This window comes from Rhinolophus sinicus, chromosome 5, assembly GCF_057876585.1.
Source record: "Rhinolophus sinicus isolate RSI-liver-muscle chromosome 5, RSI-T2T, whole genome shotgun sequence".
NCBI classification, from domain to species: domain Eukaryota; kingdom Metazoa; phylum Chordata; class Mammalia; order Chiroptera; family Rhinolophidae; genus Rhinolophus; species Rhinolophus sinicus.
The window spans coordinates 110,796,261-110,822,961 of NC_142505.1; the positions used below are offsets into that span (position 1 = coordinate 110,796,261).

General features: G+C 54.0%; 1 protein-coding gene across 6 annotated transcripts in view; it reads left to right on the plus strand.

The window, feature by feature from the left end:
* MAD1L1 (mitotic arrest deficient 1 like 1) overlaps positions 1 to 26,701 on the plus strand; it is a 283,750-nt gene that overhangs the window by 171,117 nt on the left and 85,932 nt on the right. For 5 of the 6 annotated variants that reach the window (XM_088798795.1, XM_088798799.1, XM_088798796.1 and 2 more), the window contains 2 exons: positions 4,472 to 4,528; positions 23,106 to 23,194. In XM_088798795.1, the coding sequence (XP_088654921.1) occupies positions 4,472 to 4,528; positions 23,106 to 23,194 (146 nt within the window). The remainder of the gene's footprint in view (positions 1 to 4,471; positions 4,529 to 23,105; positions 23,195 to 26,701) is intronic. The other variant, XM_088798800.1, reaches the window with a different exon arrangement.

A 26,701-nucleotide genomic window follows, 5' to 3' on the forward strand; every position in this document is an offset into this window, starting at 1 on the left:
GCGTGAGGTCCCGGGCCCGGCTGGAATACCAGTGTTCCCGACCAGGAGGAGCTAGCTGTGTGGGCCACCTGACACGACTCTGCGGTCACTCACTCGGGCAGAATGTGGCGTCCCCGCCCCACAGTGCGCCCGCCTCCCGCAGGCGGCCATGTGTGCGGCCCCCGCTGGAACGCCTGGGCCCTGCATCTGCGGCCCTGAGACGGGGCGGCTTCCTCCTTCTGCGTCTGCTCCACGCGCTCGCCCTCCCAGCCAGACCGCACCCTCTTCCACCGGGGTGTGGGGTAATTGAGGGTCCGTGACAGCCCTTCAGAGGCACCACCCATGGGCACCCTGGTCTCCCGCTCAGTCTGAGCCCCTTGTAAGGCCCACCCCTGCAGGGTCCTCATCATCTTGGTGTGCAGGGTGCCGGCGTGGTGACCACTGACTTCCTTGTTCTCCTCTCCCCGGCAAGGGGTCAGGCAGGGCCACCTGGAGGGAGCACCGCCTGAGTGCTGAGTGCTCCGTGCAGGGTCGAGCCTGCGTGAAAGGGCACGTGTGTGCCTCTGCAGGGTGTGCCCTGCTGCCCCCCCACCCTCAGTTGCTCTGCCCATGCGTGCTGGGAGGGACCACCCCACAGCAGTCCCTGGTCGGCACCCGGCGTGTAAGGGAGGAGGTGCCTGGGGCTGACGCAGCCCGGCAGGACTTTCCAGAGGGGTCAGTGTGGGACCTGGTGGGGGGGGCGGGGCCCTGTCGGGATCCCGTGGAGCCCAGAGACTTGTCGGGGTGTCGAGCAGACACAGCAGCATTTGGAGGGCAACCCTGCCTTGTGGTTGCTGTCCCTTCCCTGTCTCCCCTCTCCTGGCAGCAGCTGTGGACATGTGTGTTGCCATTTCTTCTGTTTTTCTATCCCTGGCGCATTTTTCTGGAATGACAGGGAGGGAAGAATCCAGGCTTTCAGGATGCCTCTGTGTGGGCACTGCCGGGTGCCGTGGGGCAGAGGCCAGGCCAGGCGTTTGGTGTCCGCGTGTCTTGCTCTGCCCATCCCCACCCCCCACCCTGGCTTAGAAAACAGAATTCCCTGCTCTGGGAGCCTTGCATTGTGGCCGCTTGTGTGGCCGAGCCACAGTGTCATGGGTCTGTCTCCTTGAGTGGCACCAGGTGTCCTGTGTCCCTCTTGGCAGGAGCCCTCTCTCTGTCCTTCCCAGGACAGTCCTCCCAGACTGGGGATTTGCCCTGAGGGACGTCTGTTAACCCCATTGCCTGTCCTTTCTCTGGTCCTCTCAGCCATGTGGCCATTTGGCTATTGTCCCCCACCCTGTCCCTTCCCCAGCCTAAAGCCCTCTGCACTCTTAAGATCTCAGACACGGAAGGCTGTTATGTGGCGTCCCACTTGGCTGTCCTTGGGGACAGTGTGACAAGTTGTCTGATGGTATTCAGTGATGACAAGCTTTCCGTTCCTTTTAGGTAGCAGAACTGTCCCTCTTTCTCCCTAATTTGTCCTCCAGAGTGCAAGAGTGCATACATTTCAAATCTGCCTTTCCATTGAAGTGTAACATCCACACAGATGCACGCATTGCGAGGGTACAGGCTTGATGAATTATCGCACAGTGAACAGAGGCAGCGTTCTCAGTCCCCCGCAGTCCCTTGTTACCTGTAGATGGGACTTCTTTGTACTTCAGTATTTTGATAAGATAGCTCCTCACTCTCTAGAAGCTTCTTTCTTTGTGGTTAAGCAACTTGGTGTGGTGTCCCCTGCTGCCATGACCTCCTTAGGACACTGTAGTTGGTCAGTGTCAGCCTTGTGCTGGGGACCTGGGACCCAGCATAGCTTCCACCCTGGCCTGGCCGGATGAGCCAAGCCGCTGCTGCTCTGGCCACCGGGGCAGACCTTGCCTGGCCCCACTCCCTGGGTTGCGTTTCTCCTAAGAACTGCTCCAAGGCAGGGCTCTCAGGGTAATGCCAGTAGCGCTCCATTCCAAGAGCAGTGTTGACTCTGCTCCGAGCCCGGCTTCTCCCGATGTCCTGACTCTCGGGGTCTCTGCATCTGAGTGGCCTCCACATTGGCGATCCTTCCAACCCCTGCGTCAGGTGGGATCTGCGAAGCGCTTTCTGCATTTCTTCCACGTCAATGGCTGGGAATGGTGGACAAAACAGGATGAGGCATCTTGGGTTGGCACCTGCCTGTTCACCAAAGTCTGCTGTAAGTTGGCTGGCCAGTTGTACATCAGCCTGTCTCTGCGCCCCATTGCTCAGCTGTGTCCTGGCAGAATCCGTGGCAAAGTGTTGCACAGTCATCTGTGTGGTGCCCTGGCCCAGGCGCCTGGAGCCCGCCACCAGTCTGGGGTCACCGGTCCTGCTCTGAGCCCTGCCCTGCTGGCAGGCCCCGGGTGGTTTCAGGTTTGTGCCGTCACGCTGAAGCTGGAGAGGGTGTGCGAGCCTGTGCACACAGGCTGCGGGTGCAGTTACTGAGTCAGGGGCGCAAGCGTTCGACTTCAGGGAAATCCAAGTTCTCTTCCAAAGGGTGGACTAGTTTTTCTTCCCACCATCAGTGTAGAAAAGATACAGTTGATTTGCATCCTTCACAACTCTTATTATTGTTAGAATTTTGTTCATTTCTGCTAATCAAATGGATGCAAGTAGCTTCTCGTGGTGGGCTCGATTTGCATTTTCCCAGTCACTAATAATGTTGATACCATTTCCGCGTCTGTGTATCCTTTTCTGGGGAATGTCTGTCTGTATCTCTTCCCCTTTTTTCTGTCACATCATTTCTTTTTTCTCCTGGTTCTCCTGGCATGAACCGTGGAGAAAGCTGTGGATTTCTGCCTGCTTCCCCTCCACCCTGGCCTGAGGAGGGAGGGGGGCGTCTTCTGTGGGGAACCTCCAGCAGCACAGGTGTGCACTCTGGGTGCCCTCAGAGTGTGGTGAGGGGTCACCAGGCCTGGAGCCCCTGTCCTGGGCACTGCCGCTGGGGGGGGTGACGACAACCCACAAGCCCGGGCCTCGCTTTCTTCCTGTGTAAGAAAACCTACCTGCTGCACGAAAGGCGACATGGCCGCAGTGTAGGGCCTTCCCTCGGCTGACCTCCCTCGCTGTGTGGGTCCCGGAGGGCCCGCCCCTGGAAGGTCACCCCCAGCACAGGGCTATGCGCTGTGCCCTCGCGCTGCCCGGGCTGCTCCGTCTCAGAGGACTTGTGCGCCTGCCAGTCAGCCAGAGTGGGCCCCCAGCTGGCTGGCTGGCCCTGTGGTGTCCGTCTCATCATCTGTGTGTAAATGTTTGTGCACCGCCAGCTCTCGGATGGTAGTGAATTTACAGACATTCCGCGATGGCCCCCTCAGGTCCAGGGTGGGTGTCCCCTTTGCCTCCTCTCCCGGCCTTTCTCCAAACATTACCCGCTGCCCACGAGGACGGCCTCCGCAGTGCCTGGTGAGGTGTCATGCCCACCAGGCACCCAGCTGCCTGTTTCCTGAGCTGAGGGGAGGCTGAGGCAGGTGACCAAGGAGGTGTGCAGCACCCAAGTCCGCAGAGCAGCCCGAAGGGGCGGCTTGGGATTGGGCGTGTGGTCTGGTGCTGTAGGTGTGATTTCAGAAGCCTCCTTTGTTGCAGTTATGACTGTGTCCTCCTCCTGGCCTGCCCGTATTTCCCTGTCCATGACTTCGGGAACATCAGCTCATGTGGGCTCGCTTTCAGTGAGCACGCTGGCCTCCCTGGTACAGCGGGTTTCAGGCAGGGAGCAAACATGCTTGGTGGTCGGGGTTGGCCAGCCTATAGTTGTGACAGAGAAGCAGGTCTCCCCTCCTTCCCACCTTCAGGCTGGATGTTGTGGCCTCACAGAGGGGCCCTGAGAGAAGTGGCCATGAGTGTCCCATCTGTGTGCCCACTGTCCTGCCGCTCGGGGAAGGGATGGGTTCCCAGGCCGATGGTCTGTGTCTGGTGCCCTCCTGGAGTCGGGGCTTTGTCGTCTTGGCTCCAGGCCACGTGGGTCGCTGCCTGGGGACCAAGTGCGCGGTGCCTCTGCACAGAGGCTGCACTCCCCACGCGGCGTTCATGGTAGTGGCCGAGTGGGCGGGACCTCCCCATGTCTGTCCGCTGGCTGGGGAGGGGGAAGGTGTCTGCCTGGATCCTGGAGTCCTGTTTGGTGGGCCATGGTCGGGAAGTCGGGACTTCCCTGGGTGTTGGCCTCTTCATCACTTCCTCCAGAACGAGAGGAGGAGGGTGCTTTGCTGCTCCCCATCCAGGGTGCTGAACCCCCAGCCCCTGTCTCCACCCACAGCTACCTCCACGGTCGCTTTCCAGCCGCAAGTTAGGGGATACACTTTGTGGGTGTCATGTTTCCCAGCTGCCCCTCAGTTCCCTTCTCCAAACAGTGGGAATTCCAGGCTCCCCCAGGTTCTAGCTCCTGTTTTCCAGCCCTCCCCCTGCCCCGCTCTCCATGAGGGCGGCAGAGATAGGGGAGGAGCAGTCCACTGACTCTGCTTTCTGTCTTGCCTTGAAGGCTCAGCTGTCAGAGGCGCTGGAGGAGCTGGGAAGCCAGAAGCAGAGAGCGGACATGGTAAGTCCCTGAGACGCATACCCTGTGGCTGGTATCCGCGGCCAAAGGGAAGCCAGGTTGGGGGCGTCTGAGTTCCTGGGCCCCTGGCAGAAGATCTTGTCCCCACTGTGACTTAGGCTATGGCGCAGTATGTGGGTCCCTGACAGCCATGGTCCTTCTTGTCATCAGAAACACGGGTGGAATTAGTGCGTGGGGTTTGGAACCTGCGTTCTGGCTCCCCAGGGACAGATTGCTGCTTGCTGCGAGGTGGGGACAGTGGCATGCTCACTGCCCAAGGTCAGGACCCGTCCCCCACAGGCCTGTGCTGTCATGAGATGTCACCCGCACAGTGTCCAGGCTGAGGGGCCTCCAGCTGTGTGGATATGCTGAGAGGCAGGTTTGCTTCAGCTTCCGTGCGGGCCTGTCTGTCTTGCTGTGCTTTCTTCTGGTACGGCGTCAGCGGGGTGCTGGTAGGCGTGGGTACATGTGGGCAGGTGTGGGCACATGTGGGCAGGTGTGGGCACATGTGGGCAGGCGTGGGCACATGTGGGCAGGCGTGGGCACATGTGGGCAGGCGTGGGCACATGTGGGCAGGCGTGGGCACATGTGGGCAGGTGTGGGCACATGTGGGCAGGTACAGGCAGGTGTGGGCACATGTGGGCAGGTGAGGGCAGGCGCAGGCAGGTGGCGGTGGGCGTGGGCGGGTGCTGGCGGGTGCAGGCAGGTGTGGGCAAGTGCTCCTAGCCTGGGCACTTGCTCCTGTGTCAAGAGGCTGCCTCACCACCCTGTGGGGGCAGATGGTTTGCTTCTGAAGTCCGTTTGTCGTATGCAGACTGGGAGCCGCCCCGCGCTGCTCCAGTCCTGGGTCTGCTCTCTGAGAACAGGAAAACCCGAGGGAAGGCTTGCGTGTGCTGCCCCAGACCCCACGCCAGCCGCTCTGGGGGCCCCAGGACAACGCTGTCGTTGGCATTGGGCTGTGCTCCCGGATCTGCGACGTGGGTCCGAGCTCCTATTGTGGTGTCAGCACTTGTCACCCCCTGACCTCGAGCAGGTCGTCTGGCCTTCGCCTGCAAGTAGGCATGCCCTCCACGTTGAAATGACCTGTCCGTGTATTTGCTCTACCCGTGTGAGCAGCCCCCACAGCCTTGCTGTCCACCACCACGTACTGGAGGGCGGGGCTGGCTGGACCAGAAGTTGGCACACGGGGCTGGGGAGTGGAGATGGCACCAGAGGTGAAGCCCGGGCGCCAGCACCTGGGAGCCCGCGTTTGGCTGTGCTCAGAGCTCCTGGCGGGTGGGAGGTGCGTGGATCGTCATGGTGACGGATGGTCAGACTGGAGGCAGACGCAGATTGGGTAGAGAGCATAGGTGAGGGCTCAGGGTGTTGTCGGGGTCATGGGGATGGGAAGATTGGGGAGTGCGAGTTTGGAGGGGAAAGGGGTCTGAGACGCTGTTGGATGTTGGGTGCTGGGGTCTGGAGCTCCAGAGTCAAGGCCAGGGAAGCATCAGGTGACCTCACGTCCTCAGGAGGGAGGGCAGGTACCGAGAGGTAGAGCCTGCAGCGGGAGCCCTGTCAGGTTCCAGCATCCACACATTGGCCTGGACGGGGTGGGGGCGGCGGCCAGGTGTCAGGGATTACAGGAGAGGCAGTGCCACCCACAGAGACTGCTGTGTCACCCCTGTAACAGGAGCTGTGAGAGGAACAGAGAGTCCTGTGGACCTGGTGACGGCATTTCATCCACAGTCCTGGGGCAGCAGGAAAGCACAAAGGGCCCCCGAGGTCTTTGCACACGTGAAGCGAGTCTGCATGAGGTGTTGGGGCACAGAGGGGTGATGTGTACCCCTGGGAATAATCCAGTAGAGCAGGAAGAGATGGTGCTGTAGGGACCGGGTAGTTTGGGGGGGCAGAGAGGGCTGAAAGCAGAGGGTCCCTCAGGCCAAGTGGGAGGAAGGTATGGGTGTGAGGTCGCCCAAGCAGCTGGGGCGCTGGAGGGGGGAGGGCAACGTGCTTGTCCTTCCCTGTGCGTTGAAGGCCAGGCTGGTCACTGCCATTGGGCTCAGGTCCCCCGTTAGCCAGGTGTGTGTAACAGGAGAGCGGGGGTACCAAGATGCTTTGCTAAGCGGAGGAAGAAAACAAGCTGTAAGACAGGATTACAGCAGGATGCTGGGGGGTGGGGGGTGTCACCTGTGTGTCAGCCATGCTCGTCTTCAGGCTGTAGGACGTGCCTGTGGGTGAGTCTGACTGCAGGGAGCATTCTGCTGATTGGTCTGAAGGAGAAGGTGGGACCTGCCATTCACTGGGAGGCCAGAGACTCAGTGGATGGCCTCCACCCTCACCCAGGGCTGGGATCCCAGTGAAACACGTTCGATTTGGGCGGGGGAAGTCCTGCTCTGCTGGTAACCCCTGAGTTGGAGTAAGATTGGAAGGAAGCAGAGGTCAACCCCGGCCTGGCTGTGCGGCCTGCCCACCCATACTGGTAAAAGCCTTCGGATGGGTGCCCCAGGGGTGTCTCTGCTTCTAGGAGAGTGGGGCTCGGGTGGCCTCTGAGTCCAAGGGGCCGCCGACCCGTCTTCATGCCTCTGTCTGGTTGGCTGGCCACAGAGAACCTGCACCACCTCTCCCAGCCCCCCATTCCCCCGCCTGTTGTTTTCAAAGTCAGTTCGATATTTAGGAAAGGAGAGAAAAAAGAAAGAAAAAGTTAAACATCTTTAGCTAATTACAGATGTCCAGACGTAGGCAGTTTGACTTCTTATTAATTAGCAAACCCAAGGTAATTAGTAAGCATAAGCACGATTCATGCCTTTTTCTTTAATGCAATTAATACCACAAGGAAAGAGGTCCGGACCGTCATTGTGTAGTTAACAGATGTCACCCAAATTAGATATGGCGGCGGCGCTGCAGAAATCAGTGTTTTATTATAACAACAAAAAGTCCTACAATGTTTCGTATGCTTCAGGGAGTGAGAATAGAAGATTTTTTTCTGATTTAAGAGGAATTACACCCTCACAACTTGTCCTCCTGGAGTCCCTTTTTTCTTAATGGTTCCGTTGTCATCCCCTCCTGGCCTCCCAAGGGAGCCCTGCCGAGGGCCAGCGTGGGCAGGGCTGTAGCCAGACTAGGGCGAAGTGGACCAGCAGGGCCTGGCAGACCACTTCCCATCGCCCTTCCTTCTGTGTCCTAGCTCTAAACGGGCAGGGTGACGTGGCCACGCAGGTGAGGCCCAATGAATGACACGTTCTTTACAGATGGAGTCTACGGTCTGACAGCAGTCCAGCAAGGCAGGTCCCGTTGTCCTAGGGCTGGGTCCCCTAGGGGCCTGTCTCGCCTGGGAGCATGCAGTCCTCTGGGCCCTTCTTCCACGTGGCCTGTCCCAGCTCAGGTGCTCACCCAAAAGCACCAGCAGCAGCTGTGCTGGCTCTGAGGGGCTCCTGCCGGTGAGCCCCCTGCGAGGGCTGTGCACACCCCCGGGGGCCCTGTTGCCGCTTCTGCCATTGTGAGGGCCAGCAAACCCTCCCAGGGAGGCGTGTGAGTTTCCGTTGTTTGATGCTGGCAGCCTCGCCCCTCTGTGCCGCCTGCCGCAGATCTGGCCTCGTCACAGAGTGCCAGTGTGGCCGGCTGTCTTCCAGTAAATGAGCAAGAGACCGTCCTGGCTCTGCGACTGACCGCAGCTGGTGTCACCAGGATCCATCTTGCCGTGGGACCAAGCACCAGGCTGGAGGAACATCTGCCATGACCAGAGAATTGGTCCTCAGGGCACGCTGTGTTGGTAACGGCTCGAGGGAGGTGACCAACCGCTGGGACCAAGAGGAGGGGTTCCCTGGAGGCTGAAAAGATGGTTTCTTAGTCTGGAAAATACATTTCTAATGGTGTAATTTCTGGCCCTCGATTGCAGAAAGGTCTCCCTCCACAAAGGAGAGAGAGCTCCCCAGGCCGGAGGACACTTAAGTGTGTCCGCCTGGACGACCGCGTTGGCCGTTTAAGTTGTCAGAGGCTGTGATGCCCGACGGGCGTGGCCTTTCTGTTTGCTCTCGGCACTTTCTTAGCTGTCTTCGTTTTCTCTCCCACGTGAACTTTGGAGTTAGCTTGTCGGGTCTCGTGCAGAAATCCCATTGGAGTTGGCAGTTTGCGGAGTAACGTGGAAAAGGGGCCCTCAGCATAGTGACTGCTCGCCGCAGCGGCGTGCATCGCTACGAATGGGTCTCCTGTCCCGTCCTTCACTTGGGTTGTCATTTTCCTCCAGTTAGACTTGCACGCGTCTTGTGAGGTTTATTGCTGGCTGTTTTATTGCTTGCCCCTCACACGCTGCTTTTCCTCTGGCTGCCAGCTCCATGTTCACCACGGGGTCCAGGGAAGGTCCAGGAGCAGTGGGCACTTCCGAGCTGGACAGTGAAGCCCCCAGTGGCCTCACAGCCAAACCGATGTAGAGTGAGAGTTAGTCTCAACAGCCACAAAATAGAAATGGGTTAATTTATCTTTGGGATTGTGGGATAATCCCAGACAGGAGAAATCCTGTACACCCGCCCTCCTGGCCCCCGCCAGGTCTGAGCATTGACCGTTCATATCATGCGAACTTCTCATGTCTCAGCAGTGACTGTCTGTGGCTCAGCTCTCAGCTCCCCTCCCAGTTCTCACCGTGCGCCTGGAGGGAGTCTGCCACTTTACTGTCCGATCCACAGCATGGTCCCCGGTCACCATGAACGCCCATGTTTGCCTTACACGTGTGTCCAGGTAGAGCTGGGGCAGACGTCCTGCCTCGGTGCTCCGGGCTCTGAGCATCCTCGGCTCCTTGCCACCAGGGTCTACTCTGCCACTGCTTCCCTGTGGAGAGGACCAGGCCCCGTGCCGGGCGCACCTCTGCTGCCCTGGGGTGGAGAATTGCACGGTCACTGCGTCTCCCTGCTCGTCTGTGCCCCGTGACTGGGAAACATGGGCCCCATGTTTCTCTGGGACTCAGTGAAAAGCCTCAGGGAAAGGCCATATCTGCAGTGAAACCAGTCAGATTCAGTCACTGCTGCTTCAGCAGGAGTCCGCACTCTTCCTGCATCGTGGAGACATAGGGACCAGCAAGCCCTTGGAATTGCAGACTTCTGCTCTGTGCACGCATTTTCTGCAGGGGTTTTCCACTTGCACTGGGTTTTCATAGAACTTCTGACACCCCGAGCCCAAGGCTAACGGCTGGTCCCTGAGGAGGCAGCCTTGCTGATCTGGGTAAGCCCCTAGCCCCTGTTGTAAGCACAGTGCAGGTACCGCCCACCTGCGGGGGCCTCGAAGCAGCTCCTTTCATGGGCAGATGGGGATGGCTTCCAGCTCTTCGAGGAGCTGAAGCGGCCCACCATGACAGGTGGTCGTGCCCTGCCAGACGCCCAGGAGGTGAGTGGCCTATACCGCTTTCAGACCTGTGCAGCTTCTGGCTGTGTTTCTGTTTTTCAGTTGAAACTAGATTTCTACAAGTCTGCCTCTTGGGTCCTCCCTGCCCTCTGCTGCCTTGGAGCTGAGGCCCAATTTGCTCACCACATACCCATTGTGGCAGTTGGGCTGCCCTGGAGCCTCTCCAGCCCTGGTGATAATGGTACCAGGCGCTCGCCGGGATCCTGTCCCTCGGCGGGCAGGCTGGGGATTGCGTTCACGTTCGCTTTCTTGGCAAATGTGCTGACAAGAAATAATAAACTGGCCTTCTAGATGAAAATTCAGCTGGGCTTCTCCTCTGAGGTAAAGGCAGGTGACCCCGTGAGCAGTACAAACTTCCTGGGGAGCCATCCGTGGCTGCCGTCCCCCTCCCCTCCAGGCTGGAAAGGATGGCGGAAGGGGGCCGCTCCCCAGGAAGCAGCAGCCACACAACACCTTCACAGAGGCTGGTGGGTCCTGTACCGAGCAGGGCTGCCCTTTGAGCAGCATCCTCCCTTCTCTGGGAGGCCGGAAACCCACCCACATGGGGCTCTAGGCGCTCACGAAGGACCGGGGCCTCAGCCCCCGTGACTGTGATGCTCGGTGCAGGTGGGACCTGAGCTGTGTGAACGGGATGAGCTGGCTTGGGAGTGTGAGCGTCCTCACTGTGCTCCGCCCAGTAGCAGCCATGTGAGTTAGAATTGCTGCTGGGGAGGGGAGAGCGTGCTTTGTGGCCTTGGCAAAGGCCCCTGGGTGGAACCTGTATCCTCTCAAGTTGGCTGAAGTACACGGTCTCCATGTAAAGGCTCTGCTGTACTAGCAAGCTGCCCTCTGTTCTAGCACGAGCGTTTCACAACACTGTTGCTGTGAGTGAATCGGGCAGGTCCAGCCTCCTCGTGGAAGAGGGAGGGACCTTGTCACCAGACTGACACATGGCCCTTCAGAAGGCTGGCCCCCACAGACCTGGCGCTGCTGCCAAGGCGCCGCGTCTGCTGAGCTCTGTGACCGTCCCTGACCTTGGTGAGCGCCTTCGTCACGTGTCCGTCACGTGTTCCTCTGCTTCCTGCTTCCCTCTCAGGAAAATGCCTGTTGCCCCAACTGAAAGGAAGAAGTTTTTCATCTCCGTCACACTTACAGTTGAGTTCTGTAAATGAGACCAAACTCTGGTTCTTTGAGATAACAAAATTGGTGACCCTCTAGCCAGAGTAATCAGAACAAAAGCAGAGAAGACCATATTACCAATACCAGGAAAGAAAGGGTAAAAATAACATCTGTAATTTTCTTTTCTTTTTAATTAGAGCCACCCTAATGGGTGTGAAGTGGCGTCTCATTGTGGTTTGGGTTTGCTTTTCCCTGATGGCCAGTGAAATTGAGCTTTTCTTCATATTTTGTTGCCCATTTGATGTCTTCTTTGGAGAAATGTCTGTTCAGTCCTTTACCATTTTTAAGTTGGATGGTTTGTCTTTTTGTTGTTCAGTTGCGAGTGCCCTGTGAGAGGTAAATTCTGTGAGTTCTCTATGCATTGTGGACACTAGATCCTGATCAGACTTAGGATTTGCAAACATTTTCTCCCACTCCGCAGGTTGTCTTTTCACTCTTGATAATGTCCTTTGGTGCATGAAGGTTTTAGCTTTGATGAAGTCCATTGTATCCCTTTCTTTTGTCATTTATTTGTGTTTTAGGTATCAGAGCTAAGAAACTGTTGCCAAACCCAAGATCAGGAAGATTTACTCCTGCTTTTTTTTCCCCAAGAGTTTTATAGTTTTAGCTCTTACATTTAGGTTTTGACCCATCTTGCTTCATTTTGACTTAATTTTTGAAGGTGGTGTGAGATAAGAGCCCCCCCTTCCTTCTTTTGCCTGGGGGTGTCCGGTTGTCCCGGCACCATTTGTTGAAGAGACTGTCCTTGGCACCCTTATCAATCATCAGTTGGCCATAGACGTAGGGGTTTATTTCTGGGCTTCTTCTAGTGCATTGATCGCTGTGTCAATCCTTCTGTCAGCACCACAGTTCTGATAACTGTCGCTTCACAGTAAGTTTCGAAATTGGCAACTGAATCCTCCAACTTTCTTCTTCTTTTTCAAGATCATCTTGGCTATTTGGGATCTTGCAATTCTGCATGAATTTTAGGATCAGTTTTTCTTTCCGTGTCTGCAAAAAAGGCTGAGGATTTTGACGGGTTTCATTGACTCTGTAGCTCACTTTGAGGGGAATTGCCATCTTAACATTAAGTCGTTCAGCCTATGAACACAATGTCTTCCCTTTTATGTGGGTTTTCTTTAGTTTCTTTTAACGATGTTTTGTAGTCTTCAGTTCTATTCTCTTTGATGCTATTGTAAATGGAATTGTTTTCTTAATTTCCTTTTTAATTGTAATTACTGGTGTATAGACATGCCACTGATTTTTGTGTGTTGATCTTAATCCTGCAACTTTGCTGAATTCATTCAACTCTTAATAGGTTGTGGTTTATTTTTATTATTATAATAATTATTACTATTGAGGATTTTCTACATATGTGATCGTGTCATTTGCAAGTAGAGATAGCTTTACTTCTCCCTTCCGATTTGGATGCCTTTTATTTCTTGTTCTTGCCTGACTGCTCTGGCTAGGACTTCAGCACAGTGTCGCTAGCAGTGGTGAGAGCGGGCATCCTTGTCGTGTTCCTGATCTTAAGGGAAACTCTCGGTCTTTCCCATGGAGGATGCTGTTAGCTGTGGGTTCTAGTAAGTGCCCTTGAGTGTGTTGCGAAAGTTCACTCCTATTTCTAGTTTATTGAGTATTTTTATCATGAAAGGGCATTGGATTTTTGCCAAGTGTTTTCCTGCCTCTATTGAGGTGACCATGTGGAGCTTTTCCCTTTGTTCTGTTACTGTGGTGTGTTTGATTGTTACACGTTGAGTTCCCCTTGTGCTCCTGGTATAAACGCCACCTGGCCGTGTGCATAATCCTTCTCAGGTGCTGCTGGGTACAGTTTGCGAGTGTCTTGTAGAGGATTTTTACACCGATATTCATAACGGTTATTGATCTTAATTTTCTTTCATGGGATGTCTTATGTGGTTTGGGGTGCAGGGTAACGCTTGCCTCGCAGAACGAGTTCAGAAGTGTTTCTTCCTCTTCATGTCTTGGGAGGATTTGGGAAGTGTTGGCGTTAATTCTCTAAATGTTGGTAGAACTCACCAGTGAAGCCATCTGGTCCCAGACATTTCTTTGTTGGGAGGTTTTCAGTTATTGGTTGAGTCTTCTTACTTGTTACAGGTCTGTTTAGATTTTCTGTTTCTTGAGTCGGGTTTGATAATTTGTGTTTTTCTAGGAATTTGTCCACTTCATCTAAGTTATCTGAGTTTTTGATGAACAGTTATTTATAGCATCAGCTTATAATCCTTCTTTCTTTAAAAGTCAGTAGGAATGTCCCCAGCTTTCCCTTCTCTCTTTCTTCCCTGGTCGGTTTCACTAACGGGTTATCATTTTATTAATCTCCACTTTTTAGTTGACAGGGCTTTTTCCCTTTCGGGACTTGAAAGGTGTTGTTCTCCTAACTTCTCGCTTGCACTGTTTCCAGTGACAGATCTCTGTCATCCGTCTCATTGTATCTCTGTGACATGTCTATCTTCTCTAGTTGCTTTTGACATGGTTTCTTCATCACTGGTTTCAAGCATTTTGACTATAATGTGCCTTCATGTGCTTTTTGTGTGTGTGTCTCTCGGGGGTTTGCATTTCTTAGCTCTGTGGGCTTGCCTTTCTCATCCCTTATCCTCATGGGTCCTCCTGCCGAGACGCCAGTTCACCACGTTTATGATGCTTGCACCTGTCCCAGCACTCACTGTGCTCTCTTCATTTTTTAAAATTCTTTTTCTCTCTGGTTTTCATTTTGAATTGGTTTCTATTGCTGTGCCTTCAAGTTCTCTGATTTTTTCTTTAGTTAGTATCTAACCTTCCAGGAAGATGATTTATACATTTATGGATTTTAGGCGTTGTCGTTTCCATCTCCATAAATTTTGTTTTGGTCTTTTTTCTCCTTCCATTTCTCCACTTAACTGTTGAAAAAATGGGATTCAGTTGTATTCATTCTGACCCCTGGCTGGCTGGATGCTGCACACTTTGTAACCTATAAACATCCTGAGCGTGTGCAGGGCTGCAGAGAAGCTGCAGGAAATGGTCGCAGCTCTCTGTGGCATGTTATCACGTGCCAGCTGACCTGGAGCAGTGCTTGTCCTAGGGCCAATTATTGCCATTCCTGGGTCCTGGCTGTCCAGGGTGCTCTGCCCAAAGCGCCGTGAAAATGTCCTCACCACAGCAGCCAGGCCGCGAGGCCCGCACGGGAGCGTTTGCTCTGGGCCCTGCGCTCTGGACATGTCTGACCCCTGGTCTAGGAGATACTGAAAAGCAGTGCCACCCTGCAGTTCCTGGACTCCATCCACACCAGGGACTGCCTTCGGGGTGTCTGTCACTAGAACCCCGAGCCCTGCCGCCCTTTCTGAGGCTCCCTGACATGCCGGCACCAGGCCCCAATGAGGCGCTGCCTGCCTCCCAAAGACAGTCCCCAGGGAGCTGGGTGGGAAGTTTCCAGGAGCCCAGGGCCCCCAAATCCTGGCTATGGATAAAGCAGCAGAGACCCACAAGGCAGCGTTCCCCACTGCTTTTGCTGTCTCTGTGCATCTTAGCCGGGGTTCCACGCACTGTTCTGCGGTCACTACAGCAAGGCTGGCCAGGCCTGGCATGGGGTCCATTCCTTCCTACACTCACCTGCATGGCTGGGCGTGGGCGCATCCTCCGTGCAGGCCTCAGATGACCAGCACCCTGAAGTCAGCAGGCCCGCTGCCGGCCCAGCTTGTTTGGCTCCAGGAGGCAGTGTGGACGCAGCAGTGAATGTGAGGCCCTCCATTAGCTTTGAAAGAATGGGTGCCTCCCGTGGCCGCAGCTGTGTCACCTCAGAGTGAGAAGCAGGGCCTCACGAGGGGCTGTGAAGACAAGCCCTGCTGAGCCAGGGCCTTCCCCAGCTTGTCTGCCTTCCCCATGGAAACCCCCGCCTGCCCCAGTGCCAGCGCAGCCTGCTACCGTAGGGACTCAGGGCTCTGCCCGCCTGGCAGCTCCCTCCCAGGGCAGTGGTGGCCGCTCGGAGCTTCAGGCCTCTTCCCCAGGCTCTTGATCCATGTGGAGCAGGCACTGCTGGTAGTTATGCCTCTATTAGGAGAGCCAGCTCGGGAAAGGAATCTGAATTTGTTTGGAAACGGGCAGGGCAAGCCCTCTCTTGGCAAAGCAACGTGGAGACGTTCAGGGTAACATTGAGAAGTGGCTCTACACTGGCAGGCCGAGGACCCTGTCCTGTCCCTCTCATGGGCCGTGCCTCGTGCCCGGCATGCCGCTGCTGCAAACAGCCCCTCAGAAAATAGTTTTCTTTGCAGTCCTTTGTGCTGGGAGGTAAATTTGCTTCAGGGTGGGTTCTAGAATAGTGTTTCATGGTTCTAAGTCATTTGTCGGGTCTCTCAATCCAGTTAGTCCTTGTGTCTTTTCTTAACCAGCTGCGTGCGATCTTCTCGGTGATCTCATGGAACAGGTAGTTACAGGGCGCAGTTTTCACGTCTTCCCAGTGCTCTCTGCTTCCCAGGACTCCCTGGGCCAGCCAATAGCAACGTGGCTTAGCTTCCACTGGCTGACGCCAGTCTCTGCCTCCCAGTCGGGCCTGGCCTGAGGTGGTCAAGAAGGGCACCCCCAAGGGCTCCCAGACCACTCCCCTACGGTACTGGGGCCAGAGAGGGAGAGACAGCTCAGTCACCCTGAGCAGGTATGTGTGAGTGTGTGTTAGGAAGAGTATGTATGGGAGAGTGTGTGTAAGGGGGAATGGGAGTGTGTTAGGGGTGGGTGTGAGAGAGTGCGCGAGAGTGATCTGTGAATGTAAGAGTGTGTGAGGGAAAGTATGTATGGGAGTGTGATGTGAGTGTGACGTGAGACGTATTGGGTGTGTGTGCGTGAGGCAGTGTGGGAGAGTGCGTGAGTGTTTGTTGGGTTGGTACTGCTGGGGGAGGGGCTGTGGGGGGAGGGGCTGTGGGGGGTGGGGCTGCGGGGGAGGGGCTGCGGGGGGTGGGAGGCTGTGGGGGGAGGGGCAGCGGGGGGAAGGGGCTGTGGGGGGAGGGGCTGCGGGGGAGGGGCTGCGGGGGTGGGAGGCTGTGGGGGAGGGGCTGCGGGGGGGAGGAGGCTGTGGGGGGAGGGGCAGCGGGGGGCAGGGGCTGCGGGGGAAGGGGCTGTGGGGGGAGGGGCTGTGGGGGAGGGGCTGCGGGGGTGGGAGGCTGTGGGGGAGGGGCTGTGGGGGGAGGGGCTGCGGGGGGGAGGCTGTGGTGGGAGGGGCAGCGGGGGGCAGGGGCTGCGGGGGAAGGGGCTGTGGGGGGGAGGGGCTGCGGGGGGGAGGCTGTGGGGGGAGGGGCTGCGGGGGGGAGGAGCTGGGAGGGCTGCAGGGGGAGGGCAGGGAAAGGGGCGGGGGGGGGGGGGTAAGGGGGGCAGGGGTGCTGAGGGGCAAGGACCCTCTGGTAACCTTGATTGACGTTTTCTCACTTAATGCTTGGACCTCAGAGGTGGAAGGTGCTGTCGCCACCTGACAGATTAAGCGTCTGCGGGAATGATCAGAGACGGGTTTTATGCCCACCCCTCGTGGCAGGTACTGGTTCCCAGCCAGCCTGGTAACAGCACCTTCTCACTAATCAGCCCGTTTGACCCCGTCAAAGCCTGTTACTGTGAGAGAGTGTGGGGCGGGCCCGGGCTTCCTGGGGCGCCTGTGGCTGTGGAGCCAGCAGGGCCTGCAGTTAGGGTCCGGGCGAGGACTTGACTGTTCCCAGCTCACCCAGGTCACCCCCAAAGCCGTGCTACTCATGCTCGTCTCCTGACAGCCTTTGTCTAAACCGGACTGGGTTTTCCTCCTTTTAAATACTCATGTGGTTACATCGTTTCTTAAACTGGGTGACTAGTAGGTAAACAGATTCCAGATCTTTTCTCCTTCTGGGTTGACTCAGTTCCCGGTGTATTTACTCTGCTGCCCCAGAAACCGCCCTGCGCCCTGTTGCTCACTGTCCCCTGGCTGGGCTGTACTCGGCTGCACACACAGGAACGGTGACACCTTCACTGGCACCCTCATCTCCCACACGCCCCCCGCAGCACTTCCTGTGCGCTGAGTTCCGAGCTGGCAACAAGCTGAAGAGTTGGGTAGTGGTGTGTCAGCCTCCAGGGTTCCCAGGCCCGGGGAAAGAAAAGGCTTGTACATCAGTTGTCGGATTTCACAGTCCAATACATGGGTGCTGGCACCTCCAACTTGGGGAGAGTTGATGGCGAAGGTGGCATCTGAGGTGGATTGAAAGGTGGATAGGCCTTGGGGCACAAATGGAGAACTGACCTGTAGACACATATCGGGTGCCTTGCTTGCTGGCCACCGTCCTGGGCTGTGGACGGGAGAGGTGCAGGGCACTCCCAGGAGGGCAGGTGAGGCAGGCCCTCGGGCACCCTCAGCTGTGTGGGCGGTAGCCTGGAAGAGCCTGGGGGGTGTTGGGCTCAGTTGGGTCGGAAGGCTCAAAGTGGGGGTGGGGGGTAAAGTTGGAAGCAAGTTAGTTATCCATCCAGGGTCACAAGTTAAAATAATAGGGCCCGATTTTTGCTTTGAACCCTCTCGCATGTCAGCATTTCTCCCTTCTTTCCTGGAAATCATCCAAAAATACCAAGAAGAATGAAAATAAAAAAGGCAAACTTAAATTGGAGCAAAACAGAAATACAGCTATAACCCAAGCCCCTAAATGGGAGGAAGCAGGGCCTCATCATTGGAAATAAGCAGACATGTGTGCAGGGAGAAGCCGAGATGCAGTGCCAGAGGGAAAGGACTCTGCCAAGGTTGGAAGGAGCCTGAGGGAACTTCTCACCAGCCAGGGACACACATGAGAGAAACCCTGCACCCCAGGATTGCAGACAAGCCCTGCACCCCGTGTTTGCAGACAAGCCCTGGGCCCCATGTTTGCAGACAAGCCCTGCACCCCATGTTTGCAGACAAGCCCTGTGCCCTGTGTTTGCAGACTAGGGAATGGACATGGTGGCTAGAATAGAAGCTTTCTGGGCCTGAACAAGGATGCATACGCGTACTTCTTAATGTCTCCTTGACTTCTTGAGAAAGGACAGGAGAACGTTTGCTTTTATGGGAAAGCCCACAGCTTCCTCTTGCCAGTGGGAGGTAGTGAAGGCAAATGGGAATCCAAAACCATCTGCTCAGATTTAGAAGAAAAGAACATGCCTGTCCATTCCACAGATGAGGCCTTTTGCAAGAAGCTGGATGAATAAAACACATCTTCAATATGAGTAATAAGGCAACATCACACGATTTTGTAAAACCAAAGAACAAACAAACAGTAAAAAATTTCACAGAAAAAACGTTTGACATTGAACAGATGAAAACTGTTTGGGAACATGTTGCTGAGAAATAACTCTTAGCAATCTGGTAGACTCCATGAAGCTGGGGCGCACTCAAGTGCTCAGAGACGAGATGGTGAGAGCGGAGCGGCAGAGGGCCAGGGGCCAGCGACTGATGGAGAGTCAGGGAGAAGTGCTGGAAAGGAAGGACCTGCAAGAGCAAAACTGGTGTGGGATGCAGGGCAACAAAACAACGTAAATACTCTGTGTTCTGGTAATGTGGAATTTAGGCATTTCATAAAAATTCTTGGGAAGGGAGGCGATGGGAGAAAACACAAGAATATTGGGTTTCCCATCATTATTAGCTGGAGCCGACGTTTAAAACATGCTAATTCAAGATAACGTGAAGTGGTAACAGAATGTTTAACTATATAAAGGGAAACAAGAAGGGAAATGTATTGGACTAGTTAGGTGCTCAGCGTAGGACTGTGATAGAAACTGCCAGAACCAGAAAACAATGTAGGCAGTACAGAACGTTAAGAGTTACGAAAGCAGCCACTAGAACACAAAGACAAACTTTTCTAAGTATCAGGAAAATTTCACACAAAATAGCAAACAAGACAAAAAGACCACAGAATGAAATGGTTATAAAAGTTAGAAAATGTAACAAAATAATACAACAGAAATATATCCACACATACATCAAAATATAAATGGGCTAAAGTCTTCTATTAAAAGGAAAAGCCTTTCTGATGGGATTACAAAGCAAAACCAGAGAATGCTGGGAAATTGAGGGTGTGCAGGCGCTGCACCCATGAACGCAATTAACTGAATTCATGCCAAAGAGCAGCGCAGAAAACAGGGCTGGGTAGTTTTCAACAGGAAAGGTGCAGATAAACGTGTGTCAACTAATAGAGCATCGATGTTGAAAAACAAGCAAAAATAAGCGATTCAACAGAAAATCATGAAGGACGCCAGTAGTAGGAGAATTTATTTTACTTCTTAATCCATGATACAGCAAGTGGGCAAAGAATACTCATAAGTAATAGAAAACATAAAAGACCTGTTTTATGTACATATGTAAAAAAACCCTAACTCTGAAACTGAAGAACAACTCTTTTTAAAAAAATGTTCATAGAAAACATTCACAAAAAATTAATCATACATTAGATAATAGAGAAAACCTTGTAAATTCAATAGACAGGAGTAATGCAGACAACGCTCTCAGGTCATGATGTGATGAAATTTGAAATTAAGGACAAAAACCAGAATAAGAAAAAGCTCCTAACACTTGGAAATTAAAAAAATAAAAAAACAAACAAACAAACAAAAAAAACAAATAGAAGAAATAGAAACAAAAACAGAACAAAAATCTCTGTTTTAAACAGTTCAAAGAAGAAATGCAATTCAGAAAATCTGGACAATAATGTAATGAAAACACTGACCCTCAGAGCCTGTGGGAAGCAGCTAGAACAGTGCTCAGAAGAAAAATCACAGGTTTAAATATTTATATTATTGAATGAGAAAGAATGACTATGTATAGATTAACATTCAGCTCCAGAGGTCAGAAAAGGAAAACAAAATAAACCATAGTAAAGCAAAGGTAAGAATTTGTAAAGATCAAAGCAGAAGTTAATAATAAAGTGAAAAATGGTAGAAATAATAAATCCAAATACCTGTGCTTGGAAAGAAAACCAGTAAAACAAATGAATTATTCATGATCATAGTAAAAAATTAATAGAAATCATCACCATCCAAAACAAGAAGTAAGAGTAATTACCATGGAGGTATCAGCTGGGGGGGTGGGGTGGGGGCGAGTGGGAGTCTGGGTGTCGAGAAGTCTCTGTTTTCATGTGGATGGTGGTTCCACAGGTGTAGATATGTGTACAGTCATTGAGCTGTACACCTGATTTATGCTTTACCATGTGTAAGCTTTACCTCAATGGTAAAGAAAGTAAATACAAACAAAAATAAATCTAAAGACAATTGCGAGTCCTACAGGAATTCTATTAAAAGAATTATGAATTATATTACAACTTGAAGTAACTTTTAAAATCTGAATGAAATGAATAATTTTCTAGGAAATTATAATATATGAATACTGATTCCAGAAGAGATAGAAATTTTATACAGACTGGTTATTCTAAAGTTTTCACAAAGTAGCCATTCCTGCCCTCCTCCAACAAAAAGAAAACACAGAAAAGGAATCAAGCTGAGTCAGTTTCGTGGAAAAAATCCTGCTAGCTCTTCAAAATGCGGGCGCTGTCCCCACTGTAGCACCATCCTGGAGCGTGCAGAAGGGGGAAAGCTTTTGGAAAGAGCATTGTATCGACAGCAGCCACTGCGAGGACCCCACCTGGGTTGTATGTGTGCATGTGCACACGTGCACAAATTGCAGACCAGTCACGGTGCCTGGAAGGAAATCGGACACCAGCATACACCACATGCTGGCAGGGTACTGCAGGAAGGATCTGGGTTGATTTTAGGATATCAAATTATAGCGTATCTTCTTTACATTGGCTGAAGTCCAACACTCACTATTGAAAATTCTTAATAAAATGTAAATAGGTGGATAATTTCTCAGTAAGATAAAATATATCTATTTCAACCCAAAACTGATACGCTATAAATAGATTCAGTTCCAGTGACCGCCACAAAGAAGGGTGTCCAGTATCACAACTGCCATTTAGTATATTCTACAGATATACCAGTCCTCAAAATTAGACAAGAAGAAATCAGAGGTATAAATATCAGGGCGTTATCACTCTTTACAGCTGACGCGATTGTAAGGACTGCAGTCAGCCACCTAATTTAGTAAAGGGTGGAAAACAAAAGTTACAAGGACACAAAAACAGCAAGATAGACAATAAAAGAAAACTATGTGAGCCCTGTGTATCTTTGGGTTCTCAGGGGGAAAATGTTATATTGTTGCCAATGTGTACTATGTAGCTAGGCTCAGCGCATACAGACTTTTTTTTTCTTATCTTTATTCCCTAAATGATACAGTATAACAACCATTTCCAGAGCATTTACATTGTATCAGGTACTGTAAGCATTCTAGAGATGATTTACAGTAGATGGGAGGGTGTGGGTAGATTGTATGCAAATATGCCATTTTATATGAGGGACTCGAGCATCTGGTTTTGGTATCTGGGGGGAGTTCTGGAACCAACCCTTGGATCCTAAGGGATGACAGTACTCCCATTTACATCAGCAATAACAGAAAAATGCAAAAAGATAAAATACCCAAGACTGAGGGCCTGTAGGGGATGGGTGAGAGCTGAATGGAGAGCCCTCCTACAGGCCCTTGTGAGTTATGCAAGACGACTGGTTCCCATGAGGGGACGTGCTGTGGCGGCAGCCCAAGGACACCTGCAATGCTAATTCTCCAAGCTCGTCTCCACATGCTACACAGTTCCAGTTTGTTTATAAACTTGTTTTTATGGTTGAAGGATAGCGTGGGGTGGGACAGAGAGGATCCTAAAATTGTGTAGACAGAGCAGCGGAATGGAATAGGGCTCAGAAGTAGACCTGGTTACAGACAGGAGCTCGGTGAGAAAGGGCTGTCAGTGGGGCCCCGTCGGACTGCTTTATAACCCGATTGGGTCATCACCCTAAGGGTGGTCTGGCCTGTGCTCTTTGACTGTGGTAAGGTTCCTCAGATGAACTTACACGTGTGGGAACCCGTGTGTCTGGGAGCCCACCCAACAAAGACCATTGTGAGCTGAACCTCGCAGCAAAGGCAGGGACCACCAGCTAGATAAGCATCTGGGTGGCGTCGGGAAGGAATGACAAACCTGGACGGTCCAGAGACGAGGAACAGGCTGGCTTGGCTCCCCTGCGTCTGCATCCAGCCTTCCGCTGTGGAGCGTCGGGGGTGGCAATGGTGGGAGAGGCCCGTGGACACAGTGGCACTGCTCCTCCTTGAAGAGTAACAGGTTCTGCTCCACGTTGTGACACCATCTTGTAATGCCACTACATGGTCACTTAATGCTTGCTCTGGAAAGTGGGCCATCGCCTAGTGACAGGGCATGCTGTGAGAGGCGTGGTCACCTGTCAGTGCACGCGGACAGCTCAGCGGTGCTGGCACCGGTCAGTTGTGGAGTGCCACATGTCACTACTTCTGACCCTTTCCCTCTGTGGGCTTTGCCAAGGTTGTTCAGGAATGTGGTCCAGACAGTGGTCACTCCTTGCCGTCACTCCATGGCCAGCTGGCTTGGGGTCACACGGTTGTGTATTAGTCCCATTTGGGACCTCGGTGATTAATATTGGGGCTTCATAGACTGGATGCCTTCAGCCCAAGTATTCTCAGATCAGGTGTCCCCAGGAGGAGCTGTGCAGGAAGAGCCCAGAGAGGGAGTGGGCAGGAAGAAGGCACAGTGGGCACCGGCTGTGCCCCCAGGCACAGCCCGTCATTGCGTAGAGGAATTTGATGTAGCTAATGAGTACAACACACGGCTATTGAAGCCGATCAGAGCACCAGTGAATTTAGAGTATGTTCTTACAGCTGCTGTGCTCCCTTCTCCTCGGATTCTGACCCTTGCCCTAACGTGCCCCAAATGACCGGACGACTGTTGTGGAGACAAGTGCTGAGAGAGGCAGTTGTGTTTGCACAGCTGGATACTGCAGGCTCTGGCAGCCTCGGAGCCTCCCAGGAATGAGGGGCCAGGAAAACGGTCTCCCCACCAGCTTCCCTGCATGATGGGGACCCTGCCCGCACGCTCCCAGGGAGATCGGATGCCCCCTTCTGGATTTCTGGGGCTGGCGAGGGTTCCTGGAAGGCCCGTGCTGAAGGGACTCCAGCAGCCCGAGCCGACCTCGCCCTGTTTCCTCGCAGCTGGAGCTGGAGCTGAAGATGCTGCAGTCTCAGTCGGGCCCTGCTGAGCAGAGCGTCCTGTTATCCAGGGAGGAGGTGAGCGCGCTCAGGTATGTGCTCGCCCCCCAGCACCTCTGTCCTCTGTTGCCTTCCAGGAGGCTGCTTTCTTTTTAAGCCGTCCTGTCCACTTAGCGTCCTCTCTGCGCGGAAACTTGTCTCCGCTGGCTTGGGCTTTTTCAGCGTCCTTCTCAGGCCGATGTTGACAGCTGGGCCTCTCAATGCCCCAGTGTTCAGACGTCACGGTGCTGTCTGGTGGGAGCTGCAAGCCCATGCCTTCCACACTGTTCCAGGGGCAGCCAGGGTCTGTGCGCAGCGGCTTGTTCAAAGCCGATTCCAGAGGAGAATTGCTCACAGAGCCACGACCAAACCAGACACGCTGCCTCCCGCGTGGTGAGCGAACTCTTCGGGCTGTGTCTCAGGTGGCTTCCTGACAGTCCACGTTCCCTGTCGAGCGTTGTCTGGGTTTCTCCCGACTGCCCCCCGCACACAGCCCTTCTCAGGAGGAGAGGCTCGCTTGGCGGGGTCCCTTTCCAGAACCTTTTTCCTTGCCTTGCCCTGGAGAGACAGCCTCCCCCATAAGTAAGATTTTGCAGGGAGACAGAGCTGTGAGCGGCCTGCTGCCGGCTCTCCTTGGGTCTCCTGGTCAGCCCTACCGGGTCAGTGTGTAGTTGGCAAGTGGCCGATGGGCAGGCTGCAGTGTCCCTCCTGAATGTCTGGGTGTCCTGGCTCACCTCGTGGCTGTGCCACACCCTCCTACGTTCTTGTCACCAGAGGTTGAGTGGCCCCGTTACCTGTGCTCTGGGTGTGCCCTGGCCCACAGGTGCCCAGCGAGTGGGGTCACAGCGTCTCCTGGACCCGGTCCTCACCATCGTTTCCTCAGCATTCCTTGTGTGTGGGCTTTGGCCTCATAAATGGCTGTCTTTGGGGACCCACCAGGTGCTGCCGTGGCTTGTGTGCTCACATTCCCTCAGTCGTTCACCCGTTGAGAGACTGCGCTGTGGGCATCCTCAGGGCAGCGCGTGGGGTTGAGATAAGGCAGAGGCACGACAAGGCCTCTCTGTTTGGAATTTTACAGTTTGAAGGGGCCTTGGGGGTGTTGTTCAGATACAGTCGTGCCTGTGGCAGGGGTGCCACTCGCTCGGGCAGGGGTGCATGGGAGCGAGCCAGGTGGGCTGGGGACCAGGGGAGTATGGGGAGAGGAGCTGTGTGTGAGGACGCGCCACGTGGGGCAAGTCCCTGGGGTCACAGGAGATGAGCAGGAGGCTGGGGACCAGGCAAGGGCCAGCTATCCGAGGCGCCGGAAAGGATGTGGCCTTGTTCCCAAGAGCAGGGGGAAGCCACCGCAGGTGTCAGGCCGAGGAGTGACATGGTCACTCTGGCCTCCCAGGGCGTGGAGACAGAAGAGAAACGTGGCCAGGATGGGCCCAGCCTTCCTGCTGCAGCCCCACTATGGGGACACCTTCCCGGGTGGGAAGGTCACGCCTCCCTGCAGCTGCCGCTGGCTCTGCTGGCGTGGACGAGAGAGACTTGGGAAGGCTTCCCTCTGAGTGTAAAACCAGTGATCTTTCTAATCTCCGACTCCTCCTGTGGAGTGTGAAGTGCTTTTCCTGCAAATCTTTTCTGAAATTCACTGAGCAGCGCAACAGCGTTCCTGAAACGGTTGGTTCAGGTTGGTTCAGGGGAGGGCGGAGTGGACCGCCCCCTGCTGCCGTCCGCCACCCCTCCCCCAGCCTCGCAGCCAGCACCCTGCTCCCGGGCACGGCTGGCATGGGGGCCTGGTCCCTTCTTCCCAGAGGACAAGGATGGCACAGGCTGTGCCTCTGTCATTCACACACGCGCACACAGATTGGCTGTGTGTAAATTAAGCATGTGTGAAATGGATAACTTACTGAGTACATGTAATACAGTAAATGTATACATCTAAAATACACGTAAGAAACATCACTCTTAACGATGAAAACCAGGGGGAAACTTCAGTAGGTTTAAGTGGCAGCAGTGGGAGGACTGTGAACTGGAACAACCTGGGCTCCTGTTTTCTGCTGTCAGGGCAGCTCTAGCAAGTCCTGAGCGCCGTCTGTGGGGTTAGCCAGTGAGGCGACCCGTCAGCCCCGAGATGCGCGTGTCTGCCTGTACCTGCCGTCCCTGCCCAGCGCCCTCACTGCCCACCGTCCTCCTGGCGTTTCCAGCCACGTGGAGCCCCCATCTTCGGGCTCGAAGACCTTGGCTGATGGGGGCACAGGAGACATCCCCCCCTCCCCCCGCATCAGAGGAGTGCAGGCACAGTAGCCTGTGGTCCCACCCAGACTGCAAGATGAAAGGCTCTTCTTTCTTTAAAAAGATATTTCATTGACCAAACCCTCGTTAAACACCCACGAACCTGCGATCAGGAAGACACAGCCTTGGGGGCCCCTGAGCTTCCAGGGCGGTTGGTTGATCTCCGAGACACGGCACCAGCCCAGCCTGGACAGCATAGCAGCTTCCCATGTTTCAGCCTGTTGCCTCCGTGGGCCCGGGGCCCGGGGCCCGGATGATGTGGCTCTCGGGCTGAGGGCTGTGTCCAGAGGGCGCAGGTCGTGAGCTCCCAGCAGCACTGGTGGCTGAGGTTGGATGGGGAGGCTGGGAAGTGGGGGGGTGGGGGAGCTCCTTCAGGAGGCAGCGAGGGCCCCCCTGCCGGCCACTGCCCAGCTGCCAGTAACAACTGGGTGTCCCCAGCCTGGGCTCTGCAGGGGGCAGCTGGTGACCACATCGGTGGGCCTAGTCCCCACAGGTGAATGCCGCCACCCCTCTGCTCCTGGCACCGACTCCACAGTGAGGCATAGAGCCTGTCAGGCCTTGAGAAAGCCCTTCAGAGCGGGTCCTTCGCATGTGCCTGCGCTCTTCCTGCTGAAGCCTAAAGAAGCTTCACCTTGTGCCCGTGTCCTAAGGGTCCCAGGGCACACGCTGGCGTGGGCATGTTGTTTGGGGCTGTGCTGGCGGCCAGGGCCTTTCTGTTGGGCGTCTCACCCTGCAGTCCTTGTGATTTCTCTTGAATTATTCATTGATTATTTTTTCTCTTTCATTGTCTCTATCCTTTTTGAAATTTATTTGGATGGTGAACTTCCTGAATTAGTTCTGTTTTAAAAACATTTTTTATCCTGTTTTCCATCTTTTTGTTCTACTTTCTGTAAAATTTTCTCAAATTTATCAATCTTATTTTACTACTGCTGTTATATTTTAGTTTCCTGAGAATTTTGTTGTTTTGTTATTACTTGAATATTCTTTTATATGTAAAACATATTGCTGGTGTTTTATGAACAATCTGTTCACTGTCTCTGATGTAATGTGGGACTTTCTGAGGTTTTCTTCTCTCCACAGCATGTTTCCTCTGCATTGCTATTTTGTCAGCTCAATGGCTTAGCCTTCCTTCCATAGGGACGCCCTTCTCAGTGTGAAGTGGTCTTTTCTCCGGGAGACTCCTGTCTGGAGGGTGTGGGTGCTGCCAGCTTCTGGGAACTGAGGGCACAGCCTGGGAAGTCAGCATCACCATGGAAACGTCCCATAAGCCTCTGTTCACCATG